Consider the following 24,714-nt stretch of genomic DNA (forward strand, 5'->3'; position numbering starts at 1 on the left):
TTACATGCGTATGATTTTGTAGTAAGAGATTTTGTAATTAAAAAGGGGCTTTATTTGTTTCAGGTGTACATGCCAGTGGTCAGACATTATATAACTTGCTAAGTGATCATCCCCATAAATCTCATATTCATCTGACACCATACATAGTTATGAGACTATTATTGACTATATTCCCTATGCTGTACTTTACATCCACCTAACTATTCAGTAACTACCTACTTGAACTTCTAAATCCATTCTCCTTTTTCACCCCTCCCCCACTTCACCTCCCATCTTGCAACCTTCAAAATGTCCTCTGTATCTATGAGTCTGTTTCCGTTCTGCTTGTTCATTTATTTTGATTGTAAGATTCAATTGTTGATAGATAATGTATTTGCCATTTTATTGTTCATAATAATACTTTGTTTTAAAAATCGTATCAGTGAGGTTTATATATTTAGATTCAGGCTCCTCGTCTTACTGTTTTTGTTTCAATTCCTCATGCTCTATAGGGTTTGTCATTATCTTCTGATGTAGAAGTAACTAACGTTGAAAAAAATGTTATGTGGTTCATGAAGGTGACGTAGGCCTCCTGTGTTTTATCTGGACTTTTCTATTTCAGAGTAGTTCATTTGTTTTACATATTTCCTTTTGTAGATCTGTAAAACCATCTACTGTCTTTAAGTATCTTTGCTTTTAATTTCCCTTTCATTAAATGTTACAGAGGTTAATATATTTTTGCAAGTAGGTTATACTTTTTATTTTAAAGGTAAGATTTTAACTTAAATGTTCCTTTTTATTTGAGCTTGTAGAAACTTATAACCAATGTTTTGGTAGAGGGTATTATTCAGTTTTAAGTCATTTACTTATATTTATACAGAGGTATACTGATTTTTTAAGGATTATTTTAGAATTAATGTTACTTTGTCATTAATATAGATGTAAGAATGAGAAGTAGGTCAGATGGGTTAAACTCTTGGGAAACTAGATTAAAAATCATAATCCCTGAAAAATTAGAGTGATACCAAAGAAATAAACAGGATATAGCTCAAAAAGAATAATTCAGGGTAAACGTTATATACATTAAAATAAAACCATTGGGTATGGGTATAGCATAAAATGAATATCATAGTGAACTGAATTTGAACCAATATTATAGTGATATGGGGATGTGTTTGGCAAAAAAAAAATGTATAAAATACGTGTAACATAAATATATTACAGATTCCTTTTGACATGTGCTAGAATGCTAACTTGTTTTAAGTGCAAAAGAGTATGGAGCTTAGAACTAGCTCAGCTCTATTATTTATTTACTGTATAACTTTTGTTTTTTACAATTAACTTTTTAAAAAGATTTTATTTATTTTTTGAGCAAGGAGAAGGGAGGTAGAAAGTGGGAGAGAAACATCTATCAGTAGCCTCTCATGCACCCCCAACTGGGGACCCAGCCCAGGCATGTGCCCTGATGAGAAATGGAACCTGAGATGCTTTGTTCTGTGGGATGATGCCTAACCTACAGGGCCATGCTGACTTAACTTTGGACAAGTGATTTCACTTCCCTGGATCATAGCTTCCAGATCTATGAAGTGATTAAGTTGGGATGATTCCTAGTGTGTTTCCAGCTGTGAAATTCTGCGTCATTTAATCTGAATTTGGGTGATCACTGCTAGAGATAGATAAAGGAGGGATGACCTTGAAATTCCTCTAAGTCTTAACTGGAAAGAAATCCTAAGGGAACCAGCTCAGATTCTGGAGTTTTATAGAGAGGTTTCATGGATCCCTAACTCACCTGGAAGACAGAAAAAAACATGTCAGAAATACTTTTCTCTTCTCTTGGACACTTGCTCACGAGACATCCACTGTCTTTACCTGCATGTGCACAGCTCCAGGTTAACTCCCAGGGCTCTCATGGGCATACCAGCTTTCCCAGTTCTGTTTTTAGTCATTAAAAATATTTCTCTGAACCTTCTAAAGATAGGACACTGGTTAAATTTTAGGTAATTGAAAGATTAACCAGACTTTGTCCCTTTCCTGAAAAAACTTTAAATAGTCTAGTTCACTAGTATATAAAACATGAAAAATAGAAAGGGAAGTTAATATAAAAAGTGCTCCTCACAGGTTCAAAAAGTATGGAAGGTTTCATACAGAAAGTAGCCTTTAACCTGATACTTAAAAATCAAGCATGATTTCAATAATTTGGGAGTGAAGAATACATTCCGGCAAGAGTTAGGATAAGCAAAGAAATGGAAGGGGGAAATAGGAAGGTTACGATTGGTAACATATAATCCTCACATAATTTGTGGTGCATCTTAAACTTTAATGTCCATGTCAATTATTTTGTGATTCTACTAAAATACAGATTTTGAACCAGTAGGTCTGGGGTGGATCTGCATTTCTGTCATGCCCTCAGGAGATATTGATGCTCCTTATCCAAGAGAAGGACCACAGTGAGTTGAAAGTGTGTAGAGGAGACAGTCTCTGTTAAACAAACAAAGTAGGAAACTGAATTCCAGAGACATTTAAATTACTTACCAGAAGTCAGAATTCAAACACAGGTCTGTTTTAGGTCAAAACCTGTATAGTCTTTGCTGCACCACACTGTCTTCCTCATGCCAATGAAAAGATTTGCTCTTGATTCATCTAAGAGTAAAGATTTAACCAAGGTCCTTGTGCAGCAAAGTGACATGTTCAGATCTGTGTTTTGGAAAACTAAAATATGGCAACTAAATGTGAGATAAAGTTGGGAGATTAAATAGGAGGCCAGTATGATAAAGACCTGAACTGAAGCAGTTGGAAAGGGATGATATATTTGAAGGGTATTGGGAAAGTACCATTGGTAAATCCTGTTGAATATCCTGTTGAATATAGGAGAAGAGCAAAGGGGCGAGAGACCAGAAGCCTGGATGACTGGATGTTTGGTGACGCTGGTAACCAAGATAGAAAATCCAGAAAGTAGGGTTTTCCTGGGGGAGGTAATAGGAGTGATTTTTATCAAACTTTAGCTAATAAGATAGAGTTCCTGTGTGCTAGAAATTTTTTAAATGGTCAAAGAAGTGTTCTTTCACATAAGGATTTATCACAAGGATATATATTGGGTCCCCAGTGCTCTGCTGAGACTCTTAAAATGGAATCATTGCTTGTCAAGTGGATCTTTCCCAACTCTGTCTTTCTAAAGAGAAGCTAACAAGGCAGAAAAGTAATGAAAAGATTTCTTAATTTGGAGGACCTGAGGAGATACCTCTAAAAGTTAGTGAAATAAGCCCAGAGGGCAACCCTATTTTTAAATTAGGGAGGAAGGGCTACCTGAACTGTAATTTTATTTTAATAATATTTTAGATATTTTGAAATGTATTTGTAGCCTACTAGTGATGATCCCAAATGTAAATTCCATCTATTTTATGTTTTTGCTTTCCATTGTTACTATAGTCACCATTCTGCACATTACAAACTTTACCAGAACTCATAACTGGAAGTTTGTACCTTTGACCACCTTGTATTTCCCCCACCCGCTACCCTCCACCTCTGGTAACCACCAATCTGTTCTCTGTTTCTGTGAATTTTATTTTTGTAGATTCCATATATAACTGAGATCATACAATATTTGTCTTTCTCTGCCTGACTTGTTTCACTTAGTATGATGTCCTTAAGATCCATCCATGTTATCCCAAATGGCAGGATTTCCTTATTTTTAATGGCTGAATAATATTCTATTGTTCATGTATTTTATCCGTCAATGTACACTTAGGTCGTTTCCATGTCTTGGCTGTTGTAAATAATGCCACAATGAACATGGGGGTTCAGATATTTATTTGAGATAATAATTTCTTTTCCTTTTGGATATATACCCAGAAATAGAATTTCTAGATCATATGGTAGTTGTATATCTCTGAAACCAACAGATTATTTATAGCTGAGCTTTACTTAAAACTTGGATGTGACCAGAAGTGGTCACTATTTGAATTCAGTCCAATTTCATGACACATCCTGAGGGTGGAGTAGGTGGAGTTTCTTTTGTTGTTGTTGTTGTTATTAGCTTAAGCCTAAAATTTAGCTTCCTCTTTTTGGGGAAGATTTGAAACACTTCCAACACTTACGTTATATTGAGATTGGTGCCGTCTTACTCATCTTTCTATCCCTAAATGCCTTGCACTTGATAAAACTTTGTTAAAGGATACATTGTACCTGTTTGTACTGCTAAAAACATGATAAGGCAGATAATTAATGGTGGTATTTACTTTCATTGATGAAATGACTTATAGTGTCAAATCTGCAAAGAAATGAGCAGATAAACACTAGGATTGTTTTCCATCCTGTATCAGTACCTTAGTTGTGCCCAACCTGTTCTCAGTAGTAGTTTAAATTGTCAATACAGTTCCCCCCACTATCTAAAAGTAGAGTGTTCCTATGAAACCTTTCATAGCTGAAAGTGAAAACAAAGAAGCATTTACCATTTCTGTAGAAAAAACTTTGAATGTTCCAGACCCAAAATTCAGTGCATACACAATGTCTCTATTTCATTCACCACGTTTTAAATGCTTAATTATGTCCAGTTCTACACTAAGAATAACACCCTTAGGAGTTCTCTTAGGCTTTTCTGATACCTTAGGGCACGTTTTGCTAACGAATGCACAAAATAAATCTAGATATAGCACAGACACAGTTCAAAGCTGTGGTAGCTTGATGCTGCAGTGCTGGGTTAAGAGGGAGCTTGGTGCTACTCTCACTGCTCTGCCTCTTTAACAGCTTGCTGCAAAACCACCACTGAATGCTATTTTCACTTTTCACCTTTTTTTGTAAAAGGGAAAATCCTCTTCCGGTATCTTTTCAGTTAGTGAAAACAGGTACTAATGTTGGTCTTTCATAAAAGCCAAGTGGCTAATTAAGCAAACTTTAGAAAAAAGGGGATACTTGTAGTTAATTTGTAGATCTCTTTCTGTGATTGTACAAAAGGCCAGGTTCTTCTAGCAGACTCTGAAATTCTGGGTTATTCACTCTCTGCCTGACTTAGCATGATGTCCTTAAGAACTACCCATACTGTCCCAAATGGCAGGGCTTCCTTCTTCCTTATTTTTCCTCAAGACTTTGGACTATTTCATTGGCAAATATTACAAACCCAGTGTCTAATTTTAATGTATAAGATTAAATTAAACCAGCGGTTCTCTACTTGGGTTATTTCGACCCCCACGGACAACTGGGAGGAGAGGGAATGAGTGCTACTGGTGTTTGGTGGGTAGAGGGCAGGAAGGTAGGGATGCTGCTACAGTGCACAGGAGAGCCCCCGCCAAAAACAAAGAATTACCTGGCCCAGCCCCAGCCGGCTGTCTCATTGGTTGGAGCATAATCCAGAAGCACCAAGGTTGTAGATCCCCAACATGTACAGGAAACAACCAATGAATCCATGGATGGGTGGAACAGCAGAGCAATGTTTCTTTCTCTCCCTCCCTTTCCTCCTTCCTGTCTCTCTAAAATCAATGAATTTTTAAAAACTTACATGGCCCCAAATTTTACTTATGCTGGACAAATTGAAAACTTCTGTTAATATAACTGTAGGATCTTATTGAATTAGTGAATATGAATATTTTCTAGATAATTTAAAGCTTGAGAACTTTAAAATAGGATTTCTAGTTTAGCTGGGATATGTTTCTTTTAAGAATAGCACATAGTTTCCATTGTGAGTATGGATATAGTTAAAAGAATATAAAATTTTAGTCTGTATATATTGTTAGATTCCAATATTTTCATGTTGGTTTACCAAACAGACTTAGCAACAAACAGGATCTCTTCCTTCTAGGAGTTTATAAGCTTCAGGAGTGCTTTTTATACTGATAAAAGGCAAAGAACTAGTGGGACTGGCAATCAGGAGAACCAACAAAGCAGACAGATCTAAGCAGCAGGTAGAGTCGAGATAGAGCCAGGCAGAAACTGGCTGATCAGATCTCTCCTGGGAAGCTAATGCTAGAGAGTCACGTTACAAGTGAGCAAATCAGAATTGAGGGAATAGGCCAAAAGCCCTGCCTGTTTTATAGTGATTATTTGTGTATGGATTCCCAATGTCAAAATTACATTAGTGTTTAAATTTGTACTATTTTTTATTAAGGTTTTTTTTTAAAGGAATAATCAAAAAAAGAAAAAGAAGAAGAAGAAAGAGTAGCAGTGTTTTCTAATCAGACAGACCCAGGTCGTGATGCTGATTGTGCTATTTTCTTGTTTTGTGATTATAGACCCTTTTCAAGTCACTTGACTTTTCATTTTGATCTGTAGGATCTTGATATCTACCTCCATTTAAAAACTATGGTGATTAAATGCAAAGCCCTTGATACAATGTCTGGCACATAATGCCCAAAAATAGTACTAGTTATGGTTTTTAAATATTTTTAAATCTGGGAAGACTGTTAGTCCTGTAGTGTTCTGAAAATTTTGATAAATAACAGAGCATCTATAGCATTCTTCCAACATGCTGACATTGCTTTACTCTTGCCTTTTGATTTTAGTATTTAGCATATGACAATCTATAAAAAAAAAAATAGAGCTCAACTGCTCATTTTATTTGAGAACTGAGATTGTTTCAGGAATTTTGAGATAATTAAATGAGATCTCCTGTATCAGGTGTTTTACAATACCTGATGCATGATAACTATGGAGTGTTAGTTCCCCACCTTATTGCTTTCATATTGCCAAAAAGATTAGAAAATAACACTGTGATGCTACTGCTACTTTGTTAATTTGTTGAATGAACATAGTTCATGTAATTAGGGTAAGAAAAGAAATTGCCAGACAACAATTCATTTTAAGCTATAATGGTGTTTACTGAAAATGAAATGATTCTAACTAAAGTTGACTGTGTGCCTTTAGCTCATTTAAAACATTTGTTTTTAGTTTTGACCATTTAGATGACACCAGACCTAAGGACTCTTTACTTATGTATCCTCATTTAGGAGTGCCTTTGGTCTATTCTTTGACTGAATACATGGTCTCTGCAGACATGGGTTGTATGTAATTTTCAGGTCCTACCAAAGTAGAGCAAAAACCCCAGCTGTATCTTTTGTTTTCTAGAAACCAATTGTCATTATGGATTATTTTTCTTCTGCCTCATTCTTTCTACCACAGCTGGGTTGCAGAGGCTAGGTGACAACCTGCTCTTCAACCCTAGCCCATTTTGTCTTAGCAAAACAGTGTCAGGCAACCATAACTAACCTGGAGGCTCAAACTGGAAGCAATGTTTTGTTTTGTTTTTTTAAATTCTGCTGGATATTCAGGTAAAGACCTTGGCTAGAATAGAAAGTTCCAGGAAGTTTGAATTAAAGGTAATCAGAACTAATAAAAACAAGGAAGGAGGAAAATGAAAAAAGACTGCTCTGGTTTGTGTCAAAGAGAAATCGCAAATGTTAAATGAAGTACTCCTGGTATATCATATCCAGAAAATTCTGGGTTGGAGATTAATGATGGAAGTTTAGAATACATTCAGAGTCCACATTGAGTAATTTTCTTATTGACTCATCTACACTAGGCCTTCTGTCAGTATTTAGAAACAGAGTCATTGAAATTATTTAATTACTTTCCTAAAAATGATGTTGAATTAACATTATATTTGTTACTGGGAAATAACTTAGTATTAAATTAGTTAACTTTGCTCATTAGCCAACAACTTTTGCCCTGGTAAGTGTGGCTCAGTTGGTTGGGTGTTCTGCAAACCGAAAGCTTGCAGGTTCGATTCCCAGTCAGGGCACATGCCTGAGTTGCAGGTTTGGTCCCCAGTTGGGGCATGTTCAGGAGGTTGTTTCCAATCAATGTTTCCTTCCACATCAATGATTCTCTCCCTTTCTTTCTCCCTCACTTCCTCCCTTTCTTCCTTTCTCTCTAGAGTGAGTAAAAGGAAAAAAAAATAGTCGACAACTGTTTATAGTAACTGCCTGTGAAATACTAAGTTCTGGGTGCTAAGGGATTCAGTGGGAACATAAAAAGAGAAGTCCCCTGCTCTCATAGAGTTTACTTACTATGATCCAGTTATTAGAAAGGTGTACTGTGAAGATTTATCTGGCATCAAATTGAAAAATGATTTTCATATTCAACTTCTAAAATTAAATGAATATAAAGAAACCTATAGTGCTAAGAATGTTTTATATCTTGACCTGGGTGGTAGTTATGGGTGTGCAAGCATGTGTGTGTGTTTGTAGTTATCTGCTAAATAAGATTAGTGCTGCACTTAACCCAGTATACTTCAATTAGAAAATTTTTTTCCAAGTAAACTAAATGTACACTAAAACTCTTCAAGGTTTCCCATTGCACTTAGAATAAAACCCATGCTCCTTTTTAAAAGGTGTATCATGATAAATTTTTCAGATAATGTTAAGTTCTGAAGCTACTTTATTAACATGAAAAATTGTATTTGACCACATAGAATTAGAACCTTGAAAACTTCCTACCTCATTGACATTTTACTGACAGAGGTTTAATGACATGAACTTTAAACTGTTTACATAAAGAACTCTCAACATGTAATGTTACTTGAAGGAGTTATATTTGCAAGTATTGGAACCTTTTACTTATAACAAGTGTAAGTGAATACCATAAAAAGCAACTTCTAAAATGGTTATTGAAAGCTAAGATGTTTTTTTAATTCTTGAAGCCATCTTTAATGCAAAAGCAAAGAAAGTGGGCAAAGAGAACTCGTAACAGGTGGGAATTTGATAACTTTATGATAAAATTCTATTAATTTTCCATATAGACTGGGAAGACTTCATTTTGCACAGTCAAGAGTAGTCATTGGCACAACCTGTACAGAGCAAATCCAAGAAAGCCTGGGGAATTTGGAAAGAGGCCAGATTAAAGGCCTATTTTGCTTCTACCCTGATAGCTCTTGCTGTCTCGTTCATTTCCTCTTTCTTTTAATCAACACTGAGGTAGGCGAGGAAAGGAAATATGGGCATGTCTAGTTTTCAGAAGGTCATCAACTTCCTTCCACGTTTTCCAGCCTCTCTGTGCTCTTATTCCCTTATTTCCTAGAGCAGTGTTTCTCAATTTCAGCACTTTCAACACTTGATGAGACAGTTCTTTGTTCTGTGGGCTGTCCTGTGCATTGTAGGCTGTTTAGCAACATCTTAGGCCTCTATCCATTGGATGCCAGTACCTCAAATTGTAATAATCAAAAGTGTCTCAAGACATTGCCACATTAAAAAAAAAAAAAAAGACATTGCCACATATCTTCTGGGGGACAAAATTACCCCAATTGAGAACCACTGCCCTAGGGGAATAAACTAAATATGGTAAACCCTCAATTGATAGGTTCATTGTCTTTAAATGAAACGATATGTAATGAAACAAATTTTACCAATTGTGTATATTAGTATATATAAATCATAAACCAGGGTTAAATTCCTACAGTATCTCATCATCACAACAAAATGGCATTATTCAAGGACCTGCTGTAGTAATGATCTACATAATTTACCAAAGATAGTTTCTAAGGAAAAGCATCCCGTGTTGTTTTGCTACTTTCGTACTGTATAATCCAGACCCTGATACCTCTTTCCTGACCAATAGCTTCAGCCTTCCTCAGGAGCTTGCCCTGGTCTCTTTCTGTTCCAGTTCCTGCTACATAGTGCTCTCAGCATTATCTGTTTAATGTACAGATTTGATCATGTTACTACCTTGTTCTGGGACCCTTGTCTCTCACCCTTGGATATAGGATAATAGTATGAACGACTAGAATTAATTCATCACACTGCTGAGTGTTTTATAGCTATCGTGTAATTTAATTTTCACAAGAACCTTACTTACACAGCCATTCTTTTGTTATTCGCAATTTATAGACAAGAAACAGCACATAGAGGATAAGCAGCTTATCTGAGGTGCTATAGTTAGTAGGCTGCAAAGCTTAAACCCACCTTTGTTGACCCCAAGTTTTTCTATTAGGATGGCTCTCGTGGGGCTTCCATGTGCATTTTTACCCCCTCTCTACTTCATTCTTCAGTTACAAAGGTCCACTTAAATTCTCCCAGTTACCTTGGACTTGCTCAAACATGACCTTTATACACTTTCACTTTCACTTTCTGTCCATGGAAACCCTGGTTCTCTCTTTTTTTTTTTAAATAATTCTAGTCAAGTATCACTGTTAAAGCAATATTCCATCTTCCCAGTTATTTTTTTATTCTTTCTTCTAGAACTTTATCTTTTCTTTTTTGGCAATTCCCTTATCATGTTGTATAATATTTGTGTTTATTTCCATTTTCCTATTACATTGTACGTTCCTGGAAGACAAGGATTGTTGTCTTTACAAATCACAGGGCCAGTGCCTTGCATTTAGCAGACATGTGAAAAATGAAAATTTTTAAAATGAGTTTTATTCATACAAATATTTTTAGAGATTTTATTTTTATATGGATGGAATGTGGAATCTTTTCTTAATAATCCTTAACAGTTGTTACAACCAAGTTACAGCGATGCTTTATACCCCATTGGATATTACAGAATTTAATAATAAAAAATTTAATAAAATTTTAGATTCTATTTTCCCTCTTATTTTTTCCATTGAAAATTGTCACAGTGTTAGATATATATTTAAAGCATATTATGAAATTTTATAAATATTAATGGTAAATAATTAAAAGAATAATTAGTACTCTAAAAATTCTAAATATTTCTGTATTTTCCATTGTTTACCCAGGTTTTAAAAAAATACAAATGAACTCTTTAGTTTCTAATTAAGTCATTGTCAGTTTTTAAAATTTAACTTATTCAAAAAATTGACACCTTTTTGGAGACATATACAAAAATTTTTAATGGGAAAATTAAGGTCAGAAACTAAAACAAAGCTAGGTTGGTATCTGTACCTGTAACACATGCCATGAGCTCCTGCCTAGCCTGATGCTAGAAGTAAGCCGCAAATTTGGCTCTGATTTTGCTGCAGGCAAAATAAACAAGAAAACATGATTAGTTACCTGATCAAATTGTTCATATTATAAAACCATCCAGAGAAATTTCTTATATGGGTCCTCACAAAGAAGGACTATCATATCAAATAGTTGAACCATATCCTCAGCAACACTCCTGCAGTCAATGCAGTTTAGTGTGAGCACTCCATATCAGGCCATTCAGTTCAGGCCTGTGACACACTGTATAACTTACTAAAGGATATTCTATGAGGAGCCGAAACGAGAGTATACAATTCTAAGATTAAATAAATTTGAAATATCTAGAGCAGCATTTCCGAAGGCAGATGATCTCTTTTAAAAATTAATTTAGATTTTAAACATAATTATTTATGTTTACCCCAAAGTGTCTCAGCACTGTAGTCACAAAATATAGATGCACTGAATTAATATACTTAGGGTAAATGTAAACAGATCTGCAAGTCTACACATCTGCTCTGGCCAAAGGTTGTTGTTGTTGTTGTTGTTGTTTTTTATTAAGGTACCATATTGAATCATGTATTTGTAATTATAGTGACTAGATTACAGAAAATAATAGTTAAATGCTGGAGGCTATCGATGCATTTGGCAAAAATAATGGATTTTTGGAACTCTTGTGACTATGGTTTACATAGTCACTATTCATTTTACTATGATGACAGAAGCGTTCTGTATCTGCACTATTCAAAATGGTAACCAGTAGCCAAGGTGGCTTTTGAGCACATGTAATGTGGTGAGCCTGACTGAGGAACCCAGGTTCTAATCCTATGTAATTTTAATTGACTTAAATTTAAGTAACTACATGTGGCTTTTAGCTAACCATGTAGGAATTCAGTTCTAGAGGACAGGGGAAAAAAACTGCCTTTCTTTGAGGCTTTGTCAGATAGAGTAGCAATAAGTTCAAACTTATAGTCTCCATCTTAACTGAATAAAGAAATCCTCTGTTTCTAAGAGACATGTGTTCTAAGATAATCAGTGGTTATATTTAAGTTTGCTTCTCTATTTTGGACTTGAAAATTAACCAGGATGCTTGAATAGAGTACATGATCGATCTTTTAGATATTAGTGAAATTGTTAGCAAATAATGTTAAGCTAAAAACTACATTTCAGATTCTTTCATAAGATTGAGACATTTATTTATAAAAGTAGAAAGCTATAGTTATACTGATAAAAGACTGTTTTCCTGCAGTTTCCAGAGTGTGGATTCTTTGGCATGTATGACAAAATTCTTCTCTTTCGCCATGACATGAACTCAGAAAATATTTTGCAGCTGATTACCTCAGCAGATGAAATACACGAAGGAGACTTAGTAGAAGTTGTTCTTTCAGGTAAGTAAATAGCTTCTTTTATTTTGTAGCTTTTTTTTTTCAACAAACCTTAATTTTTGTAATAAGTGGTATGTTCAGTTATACTTTATACTATAGTTGCTTACTTCTCTCGTCTGTAATAATGGCTATCATACGATTTTTACTTTCAGAAAGATTATATCACATATGTAAATGTAGGAAAATAAACCCTGAATTATTGGAGTGTTACTAAGCTAAGGGGATTATCAATTGAACTAGAAGAGAAACTGAGTCAAAGAAATAAAATAATTACACTAAATTCCTGTTCTTTCTCCATTTTTATAAAGAATATAAAAAGAAGAGAATTGGGGTTCAGAAAAGAAAATCAGAAAAAAAGGGAAGTAATGAAGATGTGGAAGAAGCCACTATAGTGCTGGTTGTTTCCATGACTTAAGTCATGCTTCTTGTTGTTCTCAGTGGACATTTTCTTATCTCTCTCCTTTCCCTCTCTCACCATTCTTGCCATTCATTGTTCCTTAGCTCCTGATATTTCAGATCGCACCCAATAATAGGTGGACAGGATTGTTAGGATTGTAAAGGAACAAAAAATGCATATAGTAGGCATGCAAAACTCCTTGTTTGTCAGGGACTTAGGGAGAAAGTAAAAGAGTGAGAGGAAGGGAGGGAAAGAAGAGATGGAGGAGAAATAAGGGAAGGAAGGAAAGGAAAGCCAGCCAAGAGTCAGGGTCCTGTCACCAGTTTTACCTCTTTTCAAACTCATTTTTGCAGTCTGTCCTTGAGATCCTCTCTGATCAACACTTTTCCTTATGAGCCCCCGATCCTTCCCACTGATCTAGCACCTACATCGATCATACATCTGCTATACCACAACTCCAAACATCTATGTACTTCTCAGTCCTTGTACTTCCTCTTCACTTTGGAGGGCCTTCACTCTCTTCCTCCCTGGGGGTCATGCTCACGTCCATTCCTTCTGTGTTATAGACCCTTCATCAGGCCACTGTGGATACCAATGACTTGTAGGTATAGATGAGATGATGTCTACTGGTAGATATGTCTACCATTCAGTTGTTTACAGAGGGGAGAGGAGACTCTTTCCTAACCACTAGGATTATGAAGAACAGACAGAGAGTGTATCCTGAGAGCTTAAGTTAGAACTGAGTACCTTTCTCATAGGAATACTGCTATAAATTGAGGTCAGGTTCCACAATTCTATTTATTCATTTATATACTTACTTTAGCATTCTATTTCTTAGTGTATTATAAGTTAAATTGTTTCTAATTGGCTAAAGTAGACCTAACAACTATTTGCAGTCCACTCTTGTCACTATGAAAAAATGCTTTTGGAGGTCAAAATATCTACCTACAGCCTTGCTTTTGGAGCTGGAATTAATTGAAGCTAATAAACTTGCTAAAATAGTTTTAAAACCACAATGTTAAATGCCAAAAATAATTTTATTTTTATGGTCAGATGAAATTTTCAGAGAAAAAGGATCATGATCAACGTTCTTAAGCTCATAGCAAGTACAAATAAAATAAAAAAGCTTATTTTAATATTTTTCTTTTTAAAAAGCTTTGGCCACAGTAGAAGACTTCCAGATTCGTCCGCACACTCTCTATGTACATTCTTACAAAGCTCCCACTTTCTGTGATTACTGTGGTGAGATGCTCTGGGGACTGGTACGTCAGGGACTGAAATGTGAAGGTATGTGTTCTAAATTTTGTATCATTTGAAATGGGATTTCACGTTTGCATACTCTTACACCAATGAAAGAGTAAGATCATTAATTGCTGACTAGGTAGTAAGCCAGGTTTAGAATTGAAAAGATCTAGTCTCTGGTCCTTCCTCTGTTGCATACTGGGTCATATTCTTGGGCAACTTACTATAAACCTCTATGAGGATCATTTCTCTGTCTGTAAAATATACTCTACTCCACTGGTGTAATGAAGAGTTAGTGGTTAAATGAGGTAATATGGATAAAGTACTTGTTGCTAAGCAGTATGGCTCAGTAAATACTGGTTTTCTTTTTCTTAAAACAGTAGTCTTTTACATGCAACAACAAAGTTGTTCTAAATTAGAATTGCTAAGGAGTAGGATGAGGTGCAGATTTCTGTTACAAAATGTTAAGGTGCCCTGGCCAGGTAGCTCATTTGGTTGGAGTATCGTCTTGTACCCCAAAAAGGTTGAGGGTTCAATCCCTGGTCAGGGCATATACATAGGTTGAGAGTTTGATGCCGATTGGGGCACATAAGAGAGGTAGTTGATAAATATTTCTCTCTCACGTTGATGTTTCTTTCTCTCTCTCAAATCAGTAAGTATATCCTTGAGTGAATATTTAAAAGAAAAAAAATAGACTCAAAGGTGAAGGGGTGAGAAATTTTTTTGTGTGTGTGTGGAGGACCAGAGTAAATATTTTAAGTTTTGCTGGCCATATATGGTCTCTGTCAAAACTACTTAACTCTGCTGTTTTAGTGTGGCAGAAGATGAGCATGCTGTGTTCTAATAAAATTCTTTATGAACACTGAAATTTGAATTTCATACAATTTACACATGTCATAGGAAGGATTTGGTACACAGACCATAGTTTGTTGAAGTGCTTTAAGCTGGTAGTTGTCAAACTACTGTGCATCAAAATTACCCTGACTTGTTAAAACATACTTTGCTAGACCCTGTCCCTAGAGTTCCTGATTTAGTAGGTCTAGGATAGAGCCAACTAATTTACATGTCTAACAAATTTTCAGGTGATGCCACACTTGGGGACCACAGTTCAAGAACTACCATTATAACTTAACCTTTCTAAATAAACCTTATATATTTCTTGTTCTTGAATTTGTTAGCTTTCATTGAGTCTGTCATCTGGGTTCTTAATTAGGGTAACTATTGCTGCCAGAGAAAATAAATAAAAGAAGCATCTGTTTTTTAATGGAACATGTAAGTAAATTTTTTTAAATCTACTTCTTTCGTAAATTTTTAAAAATACATTTAGGCTGTGGATTAAATTATCATAAACGATGTGCCTTCAAGATTCCAAATAACTGCAGTGGAGTAAGAAAGAGGCGTCTGTCAAATGTGTCTCTGCCAGGACCTGGCCTCTCAGTCCCAAGACCCCTACAAACTGAGTATGTAGCTCCTCCCACTGAAGAGGTACGTATTCTAGGGTAATAGAATAGCACTGTACTAGTTATTCCTTATGTTGTACAATATATATGACATCATTTGAGAATGTAAGTTTTATACTGAAGAATAGTAAGATTCCTATAATTAAGAAGCTTAAAATGTGTTCTGGAGAAAGGGCTTACCAATAGTAATGAACTGTATTTTGTGTACTTTGGGATCACATTATCACTTGGACCTCACTGCATTAGCCTCTTAACCAGTATCCCAAATTCTTGTCTCCATACTTTACTTAGTGACACATATTACAGCTGGATCTTCTTATTACACTACATAATACACAACTTCCTACCAGAAAACCTCTGCACATTCTGTGTTATTGACATCTATACTATTAACATTCCCTGAACACATCTTGCTCCTCCTACTTTTGCTGTTCTTTACCATACATGTTTTTTCCAGACCTAGCTCAATAGCTACCTTACCTGATTTTCCTCTTACCTAGAAGTTATTTTATTTTCTTAATAAAATACTAGTAAATACTAATAAAAGTACTAGTTATTTTATTAAGAAAATAGTACTTTTGAAACCTCCTAATGGTGTATATAGTGTTTGTATACTAGATTGTCCTCAAGAAGTTTATGATCTATTTAAAGAAAGTAATGCTCCCATCTTTGGGTGCCCCACCATGCGCCCAGCACAATACCTGGTACTCAGTAGTATGCTCAGTGATGAATGAACGGATGAGAGAATGACCCCACTGATGTTCAGTGAGATCTAGTGAGATGTATCAATCAGTACATCTGTTTACCATGAGACAGTTGAAACTCAGAATGGTCAAGTGACTTCACTGAAGTCATAGAGCAAATGAGTGATATAGAATTTAACCCAGAACTGATTATTTTTAAATGAATGGCTTAGTCTTTTATATTTTACCCCTCAAGTGTAAAGGTAGTAGATCAGGGAAGAAAGAAATAACTGTCTTGTTCATTTGATAGTACTTAAAGTGGTTTCCATTCATAGACTCCATCTAATTGTTTCTATAAAACCTTTGGTCTGCTATAAATTAATGGTTAAATCAAGCCTTTGGGCTGTTTTCTTGATACCTTAATCACAAGATTTTGTAAACAGAGGCAGCAGAATAAAGGCTTCTGAAAGGCTTCTGAAATTCTTCTACAAAAATCCCCTGTCTCCAAATTGCTTAGCCCTAAAGTAGAAGACGACTCCTGTCACATAAAGAACTGAGAACAGTGAGTTATAAACTTATGCAAGATCTTGGGAAAAGATTGCCAGTGGCGAAGTTAGCACATTTTATACGTGAACTGCACAGGAAACTTAGCTGGGAATGTGGACTGTAGGATAGAGATATGTTCTTTAAGAAGCCCTATGGTGATTTTGGTATGCCAGCTACCCTTAGTTGGGTATTACTAGATTAATAAAGGGACACAGCATATTAAGAAATTGTTTTAATTCATTAGTTTATATTTTATCCTGAAGATGAAAATTCCATAGGGAAGTATAAGTAGAGTGACATGTTTGGATTGGTTAGATTGTGCAGAGTATCATAGAACAAGTAGAAATTGTAGAGCAGAATGTCAGTGCATGCATGCACTCTCAAAAAGGAAGGAGGTGCAGTAAGAGGAGAGCTCAGGGAGGAAAATCAGGAAAGGAAGAGTGGGAAAAGAGGACAGTCTAGAGAAACGGAGGAGACGGCAGTGAGGAGAGGGGAATGACCTCAGATCTGGACCAAACATAAAGAGGAACTAGTTTCCAAGTGGCTGCACAGTAAGCGCCTCCTAAGTTCTCATGCGCCAGACTTCATGCTGTGACACAGGTCTTGCACACATGTTCTGTACCATATCCCAAATACCCCAATCCCAGCAGGACCTGACAAGAGGCAATCAATAGCTGGTCATTGGTATATCAAGAGATCTGTTAGGAATGTTCTTATAGGGATGTTGTATGTATTTGATGATGACTAGCTATATTAGTCTTATTCCATCTTGTATGTTTTAAACTTGAAACACACTGAAAGTGGTAGAAGCAGGAGCAAGAGACACAGTATTTAGTCACCTCTAAAATAGGGAGCCAGGAATGAACAAAGGCCTAAAACATTGTTCTAGTTCCCGCTAGCTTCTTCATTGGCTTTGCAGAGTCACTGTGGTGTTTCTTTTGCTAAAGATGCCCCATACATAGCAACATGGATAAAAGGTGTGCCACATTAGATTCTTACCTGGGAGGGGAGAGACCATGATCAAGGGTGTGCCACATTAGAGCACGACACCTTAGACACATAAAGCATACAAGTTTGGTTTGGGTTTAACATTCTTTTTGTACTTTTCTTAACTACTTAATAATTTATTTTAGAAAATTTCTCGCTACACGTTAGTGATAAACTATCCATCAGAGGTTATATTTGTATTCTTTTTATAGTGCTTTCCTCCATTCATCTGTCCTTTTCTTTTTTCTTCTTTTCCTTCTTCCTACTTTCTTCAAAAAATCTTTTTTTCCCCTCTTCTCCTTTCATTTCTCTATTAGTTCTTCTGGCTTCTTTTCCTTCTGTTGGTTGACATATCAATGTAAAATGGCTCAACTTTTATGAGAGTACAGACATTACTAGTTACAGAAAGCATATGAAAGATGTCAGGACCTAGACCTGGCCCATGTGTCTCAGTTGGATACAGCATCATCTTGTGCACCAAAAGGTTGCAGGTTTGATTCCTGTTCAGGGCACACACCTAGATTGTGGGTTCAGTTCCTGGGATGAGGTGTGTGTAGGAGGCAAGCAGTCAATCAGATGGGGTGTGTATGGGAGGCAGCTGATTGATGTATCTCTCTCACATCAATGTCTTTCTCTTCCTTTCTTCTCTCTCTAAAATTCATAAATGTATCCTTGGCCAAGTATTAAAAAAAAAGAAAAATCTCAGGATCTCAGTTCTAGCAGTGAAGATGCAAGCAGCTACAACAAAATCTATAATATAGCTAGATAGGTATTTGGATTTTGTGTTTGAAAACAGGGACTATATTTTTGTATCCCCATACATAGTATTAGGCCTGGCCTATAGTAATCAATGAACATGGAATGAATGGGATGAACCACATTCAACCCACATATAATTTAATATGATTATTTCTTTTGTATATATAGAAAAACTCATAGTTGCAAAACTACACTTATTCCTCAGGTTACACAAAAATTAACAATCAGTGCCTTCTTTAATTTTCTTTCTTGCTCAAAAAAAGGAAAAGTCTGAATAACTGGAAAACATCTAAAACATTAAGGAACTTTTTAAAGCATAATTACTGGAGATAAAGTTGCTTTAGTTAGTTTTGAATCTGCCATTATATGTATCATCATCATTAGACTTAAATTTTTACATACATATTTTGGTCTTTTTAAAAATAAATTTGAAAAACTAACTTGTTATGAAATATTTTCAGACATTGTGCTCAGTAATGTAACATGAACAGCAATAACATTTTCTTAATTTATTTACCTTTTCTGTGATTAATTCCTGGTAAGGTTTTTGGAGGAATTTGAACATCTGTTATAAATTGATTTTAAGGCCTTTTTTTTTTAATTTGAAAAATGCCATATGTGCAAGGCAAATAATAGCTAACCAGTGAATATATGTATGTGAGGATGAAAATACCCTTTTTTAAAAATCATAAATAGCAAAAAAAAAGTTTGCACTTTTCTCGTTCAAAGGTTGGTTAAGTTAAGCTTCCAAAGGAAACTGCTGAGATCCACATTTTTAGATTTTTGGCTGTAGTGTTTGAAAAAAATTACATTTGTGGTCAAGTCCTGCTTTTAGTATTTTGTTTTTAATATTGACTTATACTTATGGAAATTATGTATGTTTTAGTCACATGTTCACCAAGAACCAAGTAAAAGAATTCCTTCTTGGAGTGGTCGCCCGATCTGGATGGAAAAGATGGTAATGTGCAGAGTAAAAGTTCCGCACACATTTGCTGTTCACTCTTATACCCGTCCCACAATATGTCAGTACTGCAAGCGGTTATTGAAAGGCCTCTTTCGCCAAGGAATGCAGTGTAAAGGTAGGATTGGATGTTTTTCTTAAGTAAAATTTATATCTATTTTTGTTAGCAAATGTGCGTTTCAAATATTGAGTTGGCCAAAAAATTTGGTTTTTTTCCGTAAGATGGCTCCAGTTGTGCTTAGTTGTCTTTAACTTCATTTGAAACAATTTTTTTGGATTGTATTGTGACAGCTGTCATATTAGTGTGCGTTAAAAAAAACAAGAGCAACTTATCAAGGACATTCCAGCCAAGATGGAGACATAGGTAGAAACCCTTCACTTCCTTGCACAACCAAAAGAAGGATAACAATCAATTTAAAAACAAAAAACATCCAGAACTGCCAGAAAATCAAACTGCATGGAAGTCTAACACCAAGGCAGTTAAAGAAGAAACATTCATCTAGACTGGTAGGAGGGGCAGAGAGAGGAAGCTGGGGCAGAGAGGATACGTAGCAGAGCAGCAGACCAGGTACACACAGTGGCAGCTGGTGGACAGGACTTACCACATTTGCAAGCAGATAAACCGGTAGGAAGAACTGGGGAGTGAGACAAACTACACAACGTAGGGTTTCAGTGCAGGGAAATGAAGCCTCAAAACATCTGGCTGTAAAAATCTGTGGGGGTTGCGGTGGAGGCAAGAGAGACTCCCAGATTCACAAGAGAGTCCATTGGAGAGGCCGACAGGATCCTAGAACGTAAACAAACCCACCCACCTGGGAATCAGCACCTGAAAGGGTACAATCCACTTGTGGGAAGCGAGGGAAAGTGGGGTGAGAGTCGAGCAAGTGGCATTGTTCCCTCTCTGACACCTCCCCTACATACAGTGAAGTGGGTTGCCCCACCCTGACTAACACCTAAGGTTCTGCCCCTTACAAAAACAGGTACGCGGAGACAAAGAAATATGGCCCAAATGAAAGAACAGATCAAAATTCCAGAAGAAGAACTAAGTGACGAGGAGATAGACAACCTATCAGGTGCAGAGTTTAAAACACTGGTAACGATGCTCAGAGAAATGATTGATTTCAGGGCTCAAAATGAAGGCTATGCATAGTGAAATAAAGGAAAATACGCAGGGAACCAACAGTGAAGGGAAGGAAACTGGGGCTCAAATCAACAATTTGGAACAGAAGGAAGAAATAAACATCCAACCAGAACAGAATGAAGAAAAAAGAATTCCAAAAAAATGAGGAGAGGCTGGGGAACCTCTGGGACAACTTGAAATGTTCCAACCTCTGAATCATGGGGGTGCCAGAAGGAGAAGATGAACAAAAAATTGAAAAGTTATTTGAACTAATAACGAAGGAACACTTCCCGAGTCTGATGAAGGAACTAGATGAAGGAACTCAGGATGCTCAGAGTCCCAAAGAAGTTGGATCCAAGAAGAAACACACTAAGACACATCATAATTAAGTTACCCTAGATTAAAGATAAGGAGAGAATCTTGAAAGGAGAGAGTTACCTACAGAGGAGTGCCTATAAGACTATCAGCTGATTTCTCAAAAGAAACCTTAACAGGCAAGAGGGGAAGTATTCAAAACCCTGAAAGGCAAGTACCTGCATCTAAGATTACTCTATCCAGCAAAGCTATCACTTAGAATGGAAGGGCAGATAAAGTGCTTCCCAGGTAAGGTCAAGTTAAAAGAGTTCATCATCACCAAGCCCTTATTATATGAAATGTTAAAGTGACTTATCTAAGAAAAAGAAGAAGGTGAAAAACTATGAACAGTAAGATGATGACAAACTCACAACTATCAACAACTGAACCTAAAAAATACCAAAAACAAAAACAAACTAAGCAAACAACTAGAACAGGAACAGAATCACAGAAATAGAGATCACGTGATCATCTGGAGTGTTATAAGTGGGGAGGGAAGGGAGAGAGAGGAAAAATGTATATAGAATAAGAAGCATAATTGGTAGGTACAAAATAGGGGGAAGTTAAGAATAGAATGAGAAAAGGAGAAGCCAAAGAATTTATGTGTCTGACCCATGGACGTGAACTAAGGGGAAGAATGCTGGAGGGTGGGGGGTTGCAGGGTGGAGGGGGATAAATGGGGGGGAAAATGGGACAACTGTAATAACATAATGAAATACACTTTAAAAAAATAAAATTACCAGAATTGGTGAACATTTGTTTAGCCATTTTAATATTGAAGATGGAAGAAAATAACCAACATTTTCAGCATATTATGCTTTATTATTTCAAGAAAGGCAAAAATGCAAGAAAGACTGAAATGCAAAAAGAGATTTGTCCGGTGTATGGAGAAGGTGCTGTGACTGATTGAACCTGTCAAAGGTGGTTTGCAAAGTTTTGTGCTGCAGATTCTCACTGGACAGTGCTCCATGGTCGAGTATTCCGGTTGGAGTTGATGGTGATCAAATCAAGACGTTAACTGAGAATAATCAACGTTATACCACACGGAAGATAGCTGACATACTCCAACTATCTAAATCAATAAAGTTATTGGTGAAAATGAAAAACGTGTCTTTTATTTTGTGGAAAAAACCATACTGAATTTTTGGCCAACCCAGTATTTATATTTAGAAGCATTAAGAAATTAGTATTGTAGTTGATAACTTAAAAAGAAACCCACAGACAGAAACATTAACAACTACTATTGTTTGCAACATGTGCTATGTACCAGGAACTATGCTAAAGAAAAATTAGAATATAAATAGGAAAACTAGAATTTGGATCTCTGAGGTATGGTTGCTTAATACTTGCTAATACAGAACAGTTAGTAAGCAGGTAAACTGATACTTGAGCTTAATGAGGTCTCTTATTCCAAAGACAGATACTACCTAAGATATAAAATAATGTTTTCTCTTTTCCATTAAATATTCACACATACACACACATTACAAGAGTTTTGTTATTTTTTTTTTAATTATGTAGCTAGGAGAGCTATACAAAAACTGTCATTCCTGAAATAGGTAGAAGCCACTTACAATAGGCATCACCCATATTTAGATACTAACCCAAAACACTCAAAGTATTTCAAAAACTTTTTTGGGCGGGTGGGTGGAGAAAGAGAAGGAGAGAAACATTGATGTTTGCGAGAGATAACATCAGTTGGTTCCCTCTCGCACACCCCCAACTAAGGACCTGGCCCGCAACCCAAGCATGTGCCTTGACTGGGAATCAAACTGGTGACATTTGGGTTCTCAGGCCAGCACTCAGTCCATTGAGCCACACCAGCTGGGGCTCAAAAACATCTTTTAATGAGCCAGGTTTTTAATAAAATAATGGAAAAATTTTTCCATAGTTATATAATGTTTTTATGCTTTTAAAAGATGTTTTTTTATTTTTTAAATCTCATATGCTTAGCAATGCTATACAATAGTGTGAAAACCAAAAAAGAGTTTAAATGTGTTTTTAGTCATTAAGCCAGGATATGATGTTACCTTTCCATAATCTTATGTACTTATTTTTCAGGTGATTACTTTAACAGTTCTTGGTACCATACTTTTTTACATAGCAGAAGTATTTGTGGAATTGAATAAGTTAGTTTAATCTAAATAAAACATTATATTTGAGGTTTTTACAACAATAAATCCTGTTTACAAAACAGAATCAAATAATTGTATACAAATTTAACCTAAGTATATAAAAATATGACAGCATTGGGGAACATCAAATAGAGAACAGGTTGTACGTTTGTTGTCAAGTATTCAATAACCATCCGGCAGGCATAATTACATGTTGAAATTTTATTTCAACAGCTTACTTTTGAATATGAGTTAATATATGTTACTGCTTTAAAATATCAACACTAAAGTATACTGGCAAGCAGCCACTAAGGAATGTTTTAGGAAAGAACATTAGTAACAGATGTACAAATTCCAGCCAACAGATAATCTTACTAAAGGTAGTAAAATAGTGCTGCTTTGCTGAGCAGAACAGAAACATTCTAAAACCATATGCAGAAAAGTACCATATTTTGTAGAGGAACTAAAATAAGTATGTAAATTAATGAATTTTGAAATAAAACCAGTTAACTGTGTCTCTGGGTTATTAGTTTAATTTCTTAGAGCTCTAAAGGAATGATGTTTTGTGATTATATTGGTTATACTTATTTTGTTTATCAATCAAAAACAATCCGAATTTACTTCATTGATTCTTGTATTTTTATAATATGAATTAAAATGCTTAAAAAGTAAAATAGATGTAATTTTCATTCACTTTTCAAGCTTACAATGAGTAAAGCAATTTAGTCTTTAAGATAAAAGAGTAATGCTGGATTATTTGAGAAAAAAATGCAATTCCAAGAACAACTCAGTCATCTGTTTATTTTTTACTTCGTTCTATTAAAACTACAAGGCAACTTGAGAGTATATATAAAATGTAAGAAAGCATAAACAAATTAATAAAACATGAGTAGGAGTACAGAGAAATAAAACTGCCTGCCATTAGAACTTACATACTTGCTGCAGTTGGGCCACAAATTTGGCTTTACATTTTCAAAGGGAAAGTAGAAACCTTGGTATTTTCACAATTTGCAAACCATATGAGATTAAAAAAAAAACAAGTGAATTATTTAAGATATATGCATGATATTAATATGTATGCATTTTACCACGGCCTCATTTAAAAATGTTTTATAATTCAAGTTTTATTTCCAACCAAATTATTGATTTGATGGTTTGTTTTTGGGGTTGTTTTTTTGTTTCAGTCAGGACCTGAAATTACTTTTTTACCCAGTTATTGCTGGTAGATATATTTCAAAGTGGTATTAGACAGTTATTACCGCAGTGTGTTTCAATTTTAGTGTCACCTACAGAGATTATTAAAAACACATTTCTCAACCCCACTCCCAGAGCTGCTGATGAAATAGGTCTGGGTGGGACCCAAGAATTTGCATTTCCAACAAGTTCTCAAATGATGCTGCTGGTCTGGGGACCATAATTTAAGAACCACTCAGTTACACAACAGTATTGAGCCATTTGTACTTGACAGTGATTTGCAATGCTATCAACTGTGAGGTTCGTGCAGGCTGGAAAGGACTGTTACGTGTAAGTGGGAGACCTTGTACATGAGAAGCTCAGCCCTCCTTTACAAGGTTGTATGGGAAAGCCCTCACTAATTCCTAATAACTGGTTGTGGGAATCCCAGTCTCTTTTCTGCATATGCACTAGGTCCTAATAAATAGAAATTGTAAGTAAGGCCTAACATGTATTGGAAAGGAATTGGATCAGCTCGAGAAACCCTTCAGGGGTATTTGGCAAGGTAAATGTGAGGTAAGGGAAGGAAATGCGGACTTGCCAGCAACATTTTAACTTCATTTTACAGATAAAGAAACTGAGCCCTCAGGAGTTAAAATAACTGTTAAGAGGTGGCCTCAGAATTTGAAACTAGATCTTTAGTCCAA

The 24,714-nt window shown here is 35.7% G+C and overlaps 1 protein-coding gene across 1 annotated transcript in view; it reads left to right on the plus strand.

The window, feature by feature from the left end:
* PRKD3 (protein kinase D3) overlaps nt 1-24,714 on the plus strand; it is a 65,511-nt gene that overhangs the window by 9,665 nt on the left and 31,132 nt on the right. The window contains exons 3-6 of the mRNA XM_054567723.1: nt 12,076-12,214; nt 13,764-13,895; nt 15,178-15,335; nt 19,172-19,364. Of these exons, the coding sequence (XP_054423698.1) occupies nt 12,076-12,214; nt 13,764-13,895; nt 15,178-15,335; nt 19,172-19,364 (622 nt within the window). The remainder of the gene's footprint in view (nt 1-12,075; nt 12,215-13,763; nt 13,896-15,177; nt 15,336-19,171; nt 19,365-24,714) is intronic.

The sequence above is a fragment of the Pteronotus mesoamericanus genome, unplaced genomic scaffold (genome assembly GCF_021234165.1).
Source record: "Pteronotus mesoamericanus isolate MK-2021 breed Mesoamerican mustached bat unplaced genomic scaffold, CSHL_Meso_final contig_101, whole genome shotgun sequence".
Lineage (NCBI taxonomy): Eukaryota > Metazoa > Chordata > Mammalia > Chiroptera > Mormoopidae > Pteronotus > Pteronotus mesoamericanus.